Below are 13404 nucleotides of genomic sequence, written 5' to 3' on the forward strand. Positions count from 1 at the left end.
TGGTAAAAATCACTTAATGGCCTGAACCTACCTGTGCCTTCCCTGCAGAGCCTGTGGATCGAGCGAACCACGCTGACCCTGACCCACAGCTTGCCTGGCATCTCTCGGTGGTTCGAAGTGGAGAGGAGGGAGCTGGTGAGACACGTTTCAGATGGGGCTGATTTTCACAGCTGCTTCCTCAGTTCTTGCTTTGGGGGCCTTTCTCTAAGGGCTGAAGAGAGAAAGAGTGCTTAGGCCGCCTATCTGGCCTAGGCTGCCACAGGCAATCCTGTGCTGGAGGCTTTGTGCACCTTCGTTCTCTCATTTAATAGTCACAACACCCTTAGGCACCAGGTATTTTTTTTTCTCACAATTTATGAATGCAGAAACTATTCTCTGAAGTTCAGGAAGCCAGAGACCTCTGACTTCAGAACTGGTGCTCTTCTCTATTTACTGTACTTCTAAGTGCCTACAGATTAGAAGAGGAAATTACAAAGGGCTCAGGGAGTCCCAACTCCACAGGAACAAGGGCGGGGAGTCAGAATCACAGGTCATAGATCCCTGCTGTCAGAACTGTGATGAGGGAGGGGTTGACATTGTGCCTGGGATGACACCATTGATGTGTGTCCCCAGGTGGAGGTGAGCCCCCTGGAGAATGCCATCCAGGTGGTTGAGAATAAGAACCAGGAGCTGCGGGCCCTGATCAGCCAGTATCAGCACAAGCAGGTGCACGGCAACGTCAACCTGCTCAGCATGTGCCTGAATGGCGTCATTGACGCCGCTGTCAATGGAGGCATTGCACGCTACCAAGAGGTGAGCTGGGGTCCCAGACCAAACCCTGGCTGGGAAAGCAGTTCTCAGGTGCCTCTTCTTGAGATTCCAGCCTCTGAGGGAAGCCTTCCCAACAAGCCCTCTCCTGGCTGTGCCTCAGCTGGCCAAGGGTGGTCCTGGGATGAGGCTTTAAGCTCCCTGCCACTCCCTATTTACATTGCACAGCTCTCTGATGGGGCCTTTTCTTCATTTTTATTCTCTGAACTCTGACAGATGGGTAATCCATCTGATTATGGAAGGATGTTAAGTGGCCTCCAAGAGGAGCCTGAGAGCCCAGCCCTTCACAAGAAGTGAGTTGTGGGCTGGCTAAGAGACTAGTCCCCTCACCCTGGCCACCAGCCCTGCCTGCCCTACCCAAGCCAGCAAGGCTCCATGAGGGGCTGAGACCAGCATTCAGGCTTAGATTACTTGGTCACCTTCGGTCCTTCTTAAGACACAAAAAAACACATCTGTGATTGCCGGAGGTTCAAGCAGGCCAAGCTAGAGGTACGTTGGTGTGTGTACCTGTTAGGAGGCAGCCCGGCTACCTTTCAGGTGGCACCTTCAGACTCTAAGTAGTAGCCCTGGGAAGAGTCTTCCTGACTTGGCCTTTTCTTTCACAGGCCTTCTTTGATAAAGATTACATCACCAAGCACCCAGGAGATGCTGAGAAGATCACTCAGCTCAAGGAACTCATGCAAGAGCAGGTATGTCTTGCCGGGGTTAGAGGCCAGTGTCTAGGAGGGAAAGGCTAGGCACCACACGATAGCTGGATAGCTGCAGCACCCAAGGTCTGCTCCCTGGCTAACGGAGTAGTGTTGTCTATCACCCTGATAGGTTCATGTTCTTGGAGTCGGGCTGGCAGTTCATGAGAAGTTCGTGCACCCAGAAATGCGCCCTCTGCATAAGAAGCTGATTGATCAGTTCCAGATGATGCGGGCCAGTCTCTACCATGTAAGCTGATCCCTGTCCTGTCCCTGCTGCAGTATAACCAGGTGTCACTTCCTCCAGACCTGTGCAGCAAGCCAGAGGAAGGGGGGGTGGGAAGAGGGGCTGGAGAGGCAAACGTGAAGGAAAAGCTGTTCCCACCACAGGATAGCAGGAGGCAGAGGTGGGTGCTCTAGCCAGGAGAAGGACACCCAGGATCCTCTTACTCACTTCCTCCCTAAGGAGGAGTCATATTCAAGGACAGAGAATGTTTTTTTCAATGCACTGTGCTGGTGAAGAGAGGTTTTCATATGAGGAGGAAAAGTTTACGGCCCACATGCAGGGATCTCTTTGGAGATATTTCTCATCCCAGGAACCTACAGAGGTAAGGCATAGCCTGAGCCAGCCTTCTCTCCTCCCTCTCCCTCTTTCCCCTCTCTTTCCCCTTCCTCTTTACCCCCCTGCCTCCCTTCCCTCCCTCTTCCTCCATCATGTCTGATGACCCAGGCTCACATCTGAGAAAGCCTAGAGTGGGCAGTACTTTTGTACTGGCCTCTCTTAGAAGGGTCAGGTAGGTTCTGGGGCTGGCCCAGGCCCCAGAAGATCTCCCTGACTCTGACCTGCCTCCTAGGTCTCCATGGCAGGGTTTGACCCAAGGACTGATGCACACAAGCAGTAGCAGGGTCTGTATTCCAGGGCTAGTTTCCCTCCAGGGGTCTTACAGGGAATGCTGTCTGGCTGAGAGTAGGCTTCAGGTGGTCTTGAGCGAAAACTTCTGGTCTCTCTGTGTGTGAACTTCCCCATCACAGCAGGTGACCCAGGCAAGCTAGAGCCTGGCCACTGGGGGAGCTCTCTAGCATGCAGGCTGTCAGGTCACTGCAGGAAAAGGCACAAAATGCTCGCCCACATACCACAGGGTCTCCAGGGCACACATGGAGGTGTCCTCTCCAGCTGCAGAAGCACATTTCAGCCTTCTGCATGCTTTGGAAGAAGGGAGTGGAAAACCTCCTGCTTCTTCAGGGCAAGCTCAGAAACATCCCCAGTGCACCTAAGGCCCACAGATTGTGAAGGACTTCAGGAAGCCTGGACAGTTGTGCTTTGTTTCCTCAGAGTCACAAATAGGGACACAAACCAATGTGCTGTCACCCAGGAGGATTTGGGATCAAAAGTTTCTGCCAAGATGTCTACATACTTAATTATGCAAAAATAGAACTGTACTGTTTTCCAATTACTTGCATCAGGATTTTGTGTCCTGTCTCCCCATAGACTGTGTCACAGACAACTTAACCCAGGTCACTGAGAACTGAGCCATTTAGCAATCCAATAAAACCCAACTCCAGTTCTTATGTAAGAGGTGTCCACTGTCTGACAGATGATAATCAGCTCTTCCTCTCCTGTTTCCCAGCTCTTGTTCTACTTTTCCTATAGTGAGAAATGCCTGTTAACACACTCTTATGAACTCAGACCAACCTCAGCCTACTCCAGATGAGCTCTTAGTGGGTTGACCTAGGCCTCACAGCCTCTGCCCCAGGCTGCAGTGTGGTTAGGAGGGTGCTTTAGTCGTGAAGGGGTCACTGCCCAAAAGAAGCCAGTAGTTCAGGTTCAGCCAACAGTATATGATTTTTTTTTCTTTTACATTCCTGCCACCAGCCTGCTCTTCCCTCTCACCTCTTAATTACTTATTTATTCTTAATTATTTATTATGAAGGGGCATTCGTTTCTCAACAGGAGTTTCCGGGTTTGGACAAGCTAAGTCCTGCATGTTCAGGCACCAGCACCCCACGGGGAAATGTCCTAGCATCCCATAGCCCCATGAGCCCAGAGAACATCAAGATGACCCACCGGCACAGGTATGGCCTTAGGGCTGAGGAGGGTCCCCTCCACAAAGGTAAGTCTGAATGTCAAAGATCAGAGCAAGGAAGTCCAAAATAGTGCTTGTGTGTACGCACATGCCCTCTTACCCATGTGCACAGCAAACACACAGCTCCTGCTACAGGATCTACACTCTGCATCCAGTCATCCTGGGTGACAGAGGAGTATACATGGTATTGTGGGAACATGGAGGAGGGGGCATTTGGGTTAAATCTTGAAGGGTAAGTAGAAGTTTGCTGGGCAGAAAAGATCCAGGCAAAGTCACCAACATGTGCAGACACCTCAAGATATGAGCAAGCCAGTCTGGTCAGCACTCCAGGTAGAGCCAAGTGGCTGGAGTGCAGGATTCCAGGGCATGGAAGAGGGCCAGGACCAGCTCTGGATGGGTTCGGTTCATTCAGGCCTTTGGACTTGATCCCAGGGGGAATGAGGATCACCAGTTGGTTTTAAGGAAGAGGACAACATGGTGATGTGAACATCAAGGTGTCCCTGCTCTGCACTCAGGAGTCCTGGTCACCGGGGCTCCACTGGGGAGACTTCAAGTCTCCAGGGCAGGAAGCCCAGGCCAGGGGATGACCCTGGAGAGGAGCCCTCACTTGGGTTTGTTTTCCAATGTGAGCAGCAAGTCAGCACAGAGGGGTACTCAGCAAATGAGAAGGAATGAATGAATGGGGGGCTGCCTAGAACTGATAGAAGAGAACTGTTGGCAAGCCTGTGGCCACAGAAATGGAAGGAGGCCAACAGATGGTTCACAGCCAGCTATTTTGATAGCTTCCCCAAACCAGGAAGACACCCTGACCTAGGAGCAGATCCCATCCGGGTGTGGGCACTGGCTCAGATAAACACCCCATAGCAAGGAGGACCTGGGATCCTTGACCTGATTCAGCATATCTCTCATTCCTCCTGCGACACTGCTGATGTCATCAGACTGAGTGGCCATAAACCATTTAACTCTAGGTCGAGGCTATGCCAAGCTACGGTTGGCCCTCCCAGACTAGGGGCCCCTGGTGGGGTTCAGGACTGCTCCAGGCCTCAGATGGGTATGAGCATTGGCTATGGAACCATCCAAACCAGTGATGGCTAAGGCTTGGGGATGACTGTTTTATACACACCCATGACTCTCCCCCCACCACCTAGCAAAGTGTCTCAGCTCCAGACCTGACTCCTCCCTATCTCCCACTCTTGTTCACAGCCCCATGAACTTGATGGGGACTGGCCGCCATTCATCATCCTCTCTCTCCTCACACACATCTAGCGAAGCTGGAAACGTGGTGATGTTGGGTGACAGCTCCATGGGCGAGGCTCCTGAGGACCTGTACCATCACATGCAGGTACAAGAACTGTCCAAGGAGAATGGGCCAGGGCACCATACCTAGAGGATTCACCTCTCTGCTGGCCTGAGGACTGGCATCCCTGCCTAGTTCTCTTGTTCCTGAATTCAGAACACCCAGAGCTAGCAAAACTGCCTTCCCTCCACACCATCCCATGTTGCACTTCCCAGGCCTTCTTTCCCAAGAAGGAAATCTAGCTTCAGTCCTGGCTGCTCTTAGAGATCCCATGGGAATGCTCCTCTGACAGATTGCCTTCCTGCCTGGCATTCCTGATGGCTAAGTCCTGCTTCCTCCATGGGCACCATCACTAGAGTCTACCCAACAGCCCTGCTCCTTTGGGGTTATAGGTGACCCTTAGTGCTGGCCATCAGCCTGGCCTCCATCAGGGCAAGGGTACAGTATCAGACACTGGGTCTGGGCACCTCATGGCATGAATAAGCCAACTCTGGGCCAGTCTACAATCCTGGCCATTCAGACCTCTATCCTGCTAATTTTTCTCCCTTTGCAGCTCGCGTATCCCAACCCCAGGTACCAGGGCTCAGTCACCAACGTCTCTGTTCTGTCCTCGTCCCAGGCAAGCCCTTCTTCCTCCAGCCTGAGTTCCACTCATTCAGCACCATCCCAGATGATTACCTCTGCCCCTTCCAGTGCCCGAGGTAAGGATGGCAGGGCGCTGCTTGCAGAAGGGAGAGGAGAGAGCCTCATGGGCCCCACTTGTCCTCCTCTCATCTGTGGCTATGTCTTTGAAAGCGGCCCTGTGACTTAGAGAATGCTCACCTGCGCTTTTAGCACCAAGGACTCGAGGGGTCCTACCTCCAAATCTTTTTCTCTGGCTGGCTTCAGACCCTGCTTGGAGCAGTGGTTGCAGCTATGCTGCCACCGAGGTAGCTAGCCATCGCATCTCCACCTCAGTAAGAGGACACACAGCCTAGGGGAAGGCTCAGTTCTTTTCCATTGAAGTGTTTGCAAGAATAAAGCTCAAAGTTAAGGCAAAAGTGAGTTTTGTCTTGAGTAATCAAACATGATGAAAAAGTATGAAAATTAAATTTGAAGACTAAAATTAACCCTGGAAAATATTATTATAAACGGTAACAACAGCCAAAAAATCTTTGTTCAGTTGGGAAAGTCTTTTTTTTTTTTTAATTTTTATTTATTTATTTATTTATTTATTTATTTATTTATTTATGGCTGTGTTGGGTCTTCGTTTCTGTGCGAGGGCTTTCTCTAGTTGCGGCAAGTGGGGGCCACTCTTCATCGCGGTGCGCGGGCCTCTCACTATCGCCACCTCTCTTGTTGCGGAGCACAGGCTCCAGACGCGCAGGCTCAGTAACTGTGGCTCACGGGCCTAGTTGCTCCGCGGCATGTGAGCTCTTCCCAGCCAGGGCTCGAACCCGTGTCCCCTGCATTGGCAGGCAGATTCTCAACCACTGCGCCACCAGGGAAGCCCGGGAAAGTCTTAATCAGGAGAGATGGCTCTGTAGAAAGCTATTAACTTTGCCAATTATTGCTTGATTTCTTGTTCAGTTGAATAAATATTGTTCTGAGCCAGCATCTTTTTCACATTCTGATTCTAGTTCCTGTAGTAAAATTTGATTCTCTGTCCTTTTAGATAGAAACATTCACAGTGGAATGGAAATTAGCTATGGTGACTAAAATCTAGCACTTCCCAGGGTTGGCTGTGCAGAATAGTAGCAGAAGAGAGTGGTGAGCTTACCAGCTAGTCACTGGCTGTTGCTTCCAGGCTTCAGAGGGGTGGAGTCTCTTTGTTCTTCTCATTATTATGAAGATAAACAGAAATAGCACAAATGTATGACATAGAGGGTCACTGAGGGGAAAAAAAAACCCTTTTCTTTCATAGCACACAAACCTGAAAGGCCCACAGTAGCAGTGATGGAGAGAGAGATGCAGTGGCCAACTGGGAAAAGCCTCAGCAGACAGCAGAAGGGGGGTAAGGCTGCAACAGGCACAGTTACAGACTTTCACCTGAAGCATCCAGCCCAACCCCTCATTCCCTGTGGAGGACACAGGTCCAGTGAGAGGGGCTTAAGGCCATCCAACCAGTTTGTGGCCAAGTTGATTTTGGAGTTTGAGTCTTTACACTTGCCAGCCCTCAGTCTGATGCCCATTCCACTTCCATGATTGCCTCCCTAACATGGACCAAGGCACTCAAAAAAGGGGAGCCAGCATTTGGAAGCAGGTATTTCTAGTGTTAAAGAAGAAAAATGATCCAACAAATGGGTGCATGTTGAAGATTTGTCAGTATGTGAGGGCTGCAAACATAGAGAAGCAACAGTGATTTGTGTTATAAAGAAGGTACATCAAAAGATGGTTTGGGGAATAAAAAGGAAGGAAACCCTGAGAAGTCAGCCATGACTTCTGTAGTGGAGGTTAGCATTTGCAATGTCTTAAGGTAATGCTCCTGAATAGAGCTGCAGAAACAGATTTTGTAATCTAATCTGTCGTGTGGGTTTTTTCCTAACCTGAACACTCTCTAAGATATACTCAGCCATATCTAAGTCTTTAGCTGGGTATTCTTGCTGAAGTCAGATCTCTGAACCATGATTATTGATAAAAACAGAGGCAGCAAAGGATGGACATTTTAACTCACTTCCACTCTGACATTGCTCAGACACTTCCTCTAGGCAGTGCCTGGTACTCGGTGCCCTGAAGAGGACAAAGACGCCATCAGGGACCTCACAGGCTTTCTGGTAACACGTTTGTCCTTCCAGCTAACCATATACTAATCTATTCCCTCATCAAGCTTTTACGAGTGCTCAGTGAGAAGTCTGCGTTGCTCTTACACCATCAGAGTTGAATAGAGAGAAGTTATGTTCTCCCTGTTTGGAAGTGATCCCTTTTTATTTCAAAAGGCTTGGTTATCAATTGCTGCATAATAAACCACCCACCAAAACTTAGTGGCTTAAAACCACAATTTATTATCATCTTGCGTGATTCTGTGGGTTAACAGGGCTCACTGAGCAATTCTCAGTTGCAGTCTCTCATGAGCTTGCAGTCAGATGTCACCGGGGGCTGGAATCATCTCAAGACTCAACTAGGCTGGACATCCAAGATGGCTCGCTCACGTGGCTGGCAGGTGATAATACCTGTCAGCTGGGAGCTCAGCTGGGGCTGTCAACCTGAGTCCCTACGTATGACCTCTCTCTGTAGCTTGAGCTTCTCACAGCATGCAACCGATTTTCCCCAGAGCAAGGATTCCAAGACACCCAGTCAAAAGCTGCAAGACTTCTTATTACCCAGCTTTGGAAGTCCCAGAACATCCCTTTTGCCACATTCTGTTGGTTAATCAAGTCACTAAGGCCAACCCAAATACCAGGGTGTGGAATAAGACTGCACCTCATGATGTGAGGAGTGGCATGTGTTTTGGGAGGGAAGACATTGATGGTCGCCATCTCTGGAGGTAAGCTATCATGATGGTCAAACTCTAGAATATCATATAGTGAAAGGCTGATAGGAGCTCCCTCCCTTTCTGGAGTAGATATGAAGTATAAAAGTGAACAAAATGGTTAAACAGAATGGGGCCCAAAGCTGGGAATCATGATAAGAGCAGAGGCTATTAAGAAAGAGCAGGAAGTCACTTCTAGGCTACAGCATCCATGCAATCCATGTGTAGGCCCATCTGGAGGAAACCATGGGCCCAACATGTGTCAGGCCCACATGTGAGAGAAGATACAGACTGTGACCTGGTGTCATAGAGGAAGACTGATATTTTTAGATAAATGTGGTAGGTGAAGTAGTAGATGCACTGGGGTCACCAAAGAAACAGAGCGGCCCACTCTGGGGTTTATGTCTGATGTTACGGATGAGGGGAAGGCTTTCATGGAGAGTGTTCTGGAGAGTCCTTTGCATTGGAGTCACTTTCCCCACTCCCAGGAGTGGTCATGTCACCAATAGCCTTCCTTGCCGTGCCCATTGACACTCTGCTGTGGTTCTTGTTGCTTTGGAAACCTTCAAGTTGAATGGGCTGCAAGGCATAGTCTAAACTCTTGTACATCAGCAGCACCCCCTGGTGGTCAAAAGGCTGAGTGGGGCTAGGAAACATGGAGATTTTGATTGATCCTCCTTGAATAACTCAGTCATGCTGGGACTTAGCCCCCCTGGGGTTTACCAAACTACAACTGAAGTAGTTCAAAAGTCCTGTGACACAAAAGCCCTTGTGGTGTTTAAATGTTTTCATGAAAAGTAGCCATCACTCTCTCCTACCATGGTATTGGCTGCCCAGGGAAGACAACTGGGAAGGAAGGAAGATGATAGAGTTAGAAAATCTAGTGGTAGCACAGAGCACCCTTTTGTTTTCGCACCAGAGAGGCCTCCATAACATGGATACAAATCCTCAGCATAGCCCCTGGGGCCTGCAGGCTGCTGTCCCGCCATCCTAGCCCTGCAACATGTATCAGGATATTGAGTGTGCAGATCTGGGGTTGGCCTGGTGAGCCAGACTGTGAGCTCCGTGAGGTGAGGGACCATGGCCAAGCTAAGCAAGGCGGTACACCATGTTCCAACCACATGCCTGGTGCGGGATAGGTATTAGATATGAGTTTGATGTAACTGAGTTGGTATAAAGGGGCTGTGTCTCTGTGCACGCCAAGTTGGGGGTACCCCTGTCCAGAGATGTGGCCAGCAGGACCCAGGGAGTATTCAGAGTTTCTTGCTGGAAAGGCACTATAGAAACCAGTGGGATTAGGAGCCCTTTTCCTTTTTTCTTTACACAGCCGTCTTTTTGAGGTTGCCTCAGAGCATAAGTTCTAAAAGAAAATATTGATGTAAGTAAAAAAAAATCACCAAATAGTAGCAATTCAGGCCAAGTTTTTCAAAAAAGCATACTTTACTCATTCCCTTATCAATGAAGGATATTTTTATAACTAGGTCTTAGAGCCAGCCCTGAGGTTCTGTAAACAGTATCGCTCAGACCAGCTGTGGAAGAAGTTTACTTAAATAATAATTGCCTTACTTGTTTTTAATATACTGACTTTTTCAACATATTTAAGCCTCATCTTCTTGGACTAAAATGAGTACAAGAGGCATTTCTCAAGACCGCCTGGCTGCAGAAGACCTTTTTTAGTTGTACCCTGACAGTGCCTGGACGGCACACTCACAGGAAGGCCCAGAGACCCTGGTTTTCAGGGACACACAGCCTCCTGAGCTGCAGGTTGACCTCTCAGATGGAGCCTCACTAAGAAAACGCCACAGAGAGGGGTTTCAACCACTTGAACCAGCCAGAGGCTGCCGAGCTGCCAGTGGGCAAGTAGGGGGCACTGGGGTCCAGGTGACCTTCCCACGAAGGGTCCAGAAGACCCCACTAGTTTGACATGGACATGCTGGTGTTTGGCACAATGAGTGATACACGTTTGGAGGGCCTTCTAAATTATATCTTCCCAAGGGAAGCCTGCAAGTTTATTCTCACTACTTCTGTGGAAGGTCCCCTTGAGGACCATTGGTTGACAGGTTCCTGGGCCCATAGCTGTGGCCTGCATCAATGGGGACTAAGCCACACCACATCTGGCCTCCATAACAGCCCCTCAGGCCAGAGGAGGTCTCACAAGAGAAGGGCATGAACCAAGTCAACTCAAGAGCCTGGGTTAAAGACCCACAAGTCCCAGACTAGCTCCATGACTCCCGAGTTCACTGAAGGGCAAGTCTTAGAAACCCTGGAGAGCCCCCTGTGTGCAGGGCCCTGGGCCCCCAGCCAGTGTGGCTGGGTCTGCAGTAGGATGGCCAGGAAGGCAGAGGCCAGGCACTGGAGGCTTGGAATCTGGGAAAAGGTGGTAGGGAGCCAGCTGGGAACAGGGCCAGTGGTGTCTGGAGAAGGTAAGTGTGTAGAAACAGTGTGTCAAGTAAGAACTGTGCTGCTGTGTTATCTGAGTGTGTCTGTTTCTGTGTGATGGCTCCATTGCAAGCTGGCCTGGGCCCCCTGAGAGAGCTCAGCACCCAGGCCACACCCATCTCCCAAGAGTGCTGGATGCAGAGGGCCCCTAGGGCCCCAGGTCCAGTCCCCAGCTCTCCTCATGATCTGCCTCTGAGCATGGTGAGGGCGCTGTCGGCGAGTCTGCATTGCCCCAGGCTGTAGTATGTGTGCCTTGGCTGGGATGCCAGGTGCAGCCCCCGCCACCATCTAACCACCAGGCTCTGCTTCATTCCTCCTGTGCTTGCTGAGTTCATCCTCACCCCAACTGCAAGGGGACACCCATCCTGGTTCCTTGGCCCCAAGGATGCCTGCCCTCTGGGCCCTCCATCTGTGGCTTGTCATCTGTGCGTGATTGTTCTCACTTGGTTACAGGCTCTCCCTCTCTGCCAGATAAGTACCGCCATGCCCGGGAAATGATGTTGCTGCTGCCCACACACCGGGATCGCCCAAGCAGTGCCATGTATCCAGCAGCCATCCTGGAGAACGGACAGGTAATGGAGCCAGCCTACTGACTGCCCTTTGCTGCAAGTGTGTTGGCCTGGGCTTCCCTCGTTGCACTTGCTAGGCTTTCTGCATTGTCCTTCGTGCCTCCCTCATTCTGCCATAAGACCCTCAGAAGGCTGCTGGGCTCCTAGATGGGAACTGCACTGAATGTGCGGACCAGCAGTCCAGATGGAATACAGCTGTGGGTAGAGTGGTGGCAGGGTTGGAACCACCATTGTTTGTGTGGCTCTCTATCCTTCTGGCCAGCCTCCTGGACTCCATCTATAAACAGTCTGGCAGAGAAAATTGGTTCTTTTCTGTCCCAAGAAGGCAGTGGTGGACGTGGGTCTAGAAAATGGCCTTCTTCCCTGTGTGTGTGAAGGACATCCTCACTGGGGCAAACTCTGCCTCTTTCATCCATCCATCCATCCATCCATCCACCCACCTGAAGCCCCTCTCTACCCACTGGGACTACCCTCCACACCATTTGCACAGCTCTCCAGATATCCTATATGGGGCCCTTGAACAAGAAGCTGCAGGGATTAGCTCCTTCCCCTCCTGTCCAGTCTGCCCCGCCCTTCTGTCAGGGTCCATGAAAGTCACCTCCAAACAACTGTTACCTAGTCCCAGAGTGCCAGGACTTCCCAGCAGTACCTCCCTGTGCCTGGTCAGCCCTGCCAGGTGGAAGGAGCAGGTCTGCCTGGCCGCTGCCCATCAGAACAGTAGGTCCTGTCTGTGACTTTGGGCTTGAGTGCTTCCCTTTCCCTGCCCTCAGTGCTCACATGGGCCTGTGCCTGTGGGGCATCTCCAGGAGACTAAACCTGCCAGTGCTCAGGGGTGAAAGGGGTCCCTAAATCCTTTCTACCAGTGGGTCTCCTTGGCAGGACAGAAGGATACAGTTAGATACCCTCGGGTGCCTGTGTCCTTTTTCTTGGCCATGTACAGGACAACCTGGAGCCCAGGCAGACACTGGAGGGTGGACCCTCAAACACTGCACATGGCAGGACTCAGAGCCAGATAGCATGGATAGTTCTCCAGCTGGCCTGATGTTCTCAACACATCTCAAGCATGAGCTGTACCACTGCTTTGATTTTTCCATCTGATCCTGGAATATCCTGGCTCCTGTGGCCCACAACACTGCCCCCAAGGTGTAACTGGTTGTTTTCACTCTTTGATGTTTTTCTCCTTCCCTCAGCTGCCAAACTTCCAGCGGGCCCTGTTCCAGCAAGTGGTTGGAGCCTGCAAACCCTGCAGTGATCCCAATCTGTCTGTGGCTGAAAAAGGTATAATTCCCCTTCCCAGGTGGCCTTCTCCCATGTTTATCCCCATCCTGAGCGTCTGACTTTTGTCCCTAAGCACCAGCTGGCCAAGGCTGAGCCACACTCTAATGCCCAGGCCAGTCTATCTGTCCAGAGTCCTGACCAGTTCCTGTGTTCACTGTTTAACCCACGTCTGGCTTGATGCTAAGGTTTGGATCCTGTTTGTTTGTATCTCTCCCTCCCCAGGGCCCACCCTCTGAGAAGCCCCAGCTGCCACCTGCCCTGAGCCCACCTTTATGAAAACTTGGGCTGCCGTATGCAAACGGTGGGCAGCCACTCCCCGGGGCTCCTCCCAACCAGCCCCAGAATTCAGCAGGCCCTGTGGCCCCTTTGGTCCCTCTCAACTTGGGCCCACGGGGACCTCTCCTTGTTGCTCAGAACAGGCCTGTGGCCAAGTCTGCCCCCAAGAATAATGGGAAGGACAGGCCATGGCAAAGTGAGTTTCCCAGAGACAGTCCTGTCCAAGGGACTTCAGTCCCGCTAGAGCCGCTCTGGCCTGCAGCTACTGTGAGTCCATTTTTTACACATTGCAAGTCCAACAACTATACCATGAGACTAGGCAATAATTAGAACAGAGGCTGTTTATAGATAGTGGAGTTTTACCCTGTGTTCTGCTTCAGCAAGCTGAAGGAAGAACCAGACTTGAACCCATATGACCCCGGCCCAAACACGGAGACCTGAGTTCATTTAACATAGAACAATACCTGTGTGGGGACTATGCTAAGCCTACCTGCCACAAAGAACCGTACCCATGTCAGCC

General features: G+C 50.9%; 1 protein-coding gene across 6 annotated transcripts in view; it reads left to right on the plus strand.

Moving 5' to 3' along the window:
* The window catches only part of DOCK3 (dedicator of cytokinesis 3), a 384123-nt gene that overhangs the window by 363442 nt on the left and 7277 nt on the right, over window positions 1-13404 (plus strand). For 4 of the 6 annotated variants that reach the window (XM_059939761.1, XM_059939764.1, XM_059939765.1 and 1 more), the window contains 9 exons: window positions 49-135; window positions 613-792; window positions 1413-1496; window positions 1627-1743; window positions 3445-3566; window positions 4781-4919; window positions 5428-5575; window positions 11215-11333; window positions 12521-12608. In XM_059939761.1, the coding sequence (XP_059795744.1) occupies window positions 49-135; window positions 613-792; window positions 1413-1496; window positions 1627-1743; window positions 3445-3566; window positions 4781-4919; window positions 5428-5575; window positions 11215-11333; window positions 12521-12608 (1084 nt within the window). The remainder of the gene's footprint in view (window positions 1-48; window positions 136-612; window positions 793-1412; window positions 1497-1626; window positions 1744-3444; window positions 3567-4780; window positions 4920-5427; window positions 5576-11214; window positions 11334-12520; window positions 12609-13404) is intronic. The other 2 variants (XM_059939763.1, XM_059939762.1) reach the window with 2 other exon arrangements.

Source organism: Balaenoptera ricei, chromosome 11 (genome assembly GCF_028023285.1).
Source record: "Balaenoptera ricei isolate mBalRic1 chromosome 11, mBalRic1.hap2, whole genome shotgun sequence".
Classification (NCBI taxonomy): Eukaryota; Metazoa; Chordata; class Mammalia; order Artiodactyla; family Balaenopteridae; genus Balaenoptera; species Balaenoptera ricei.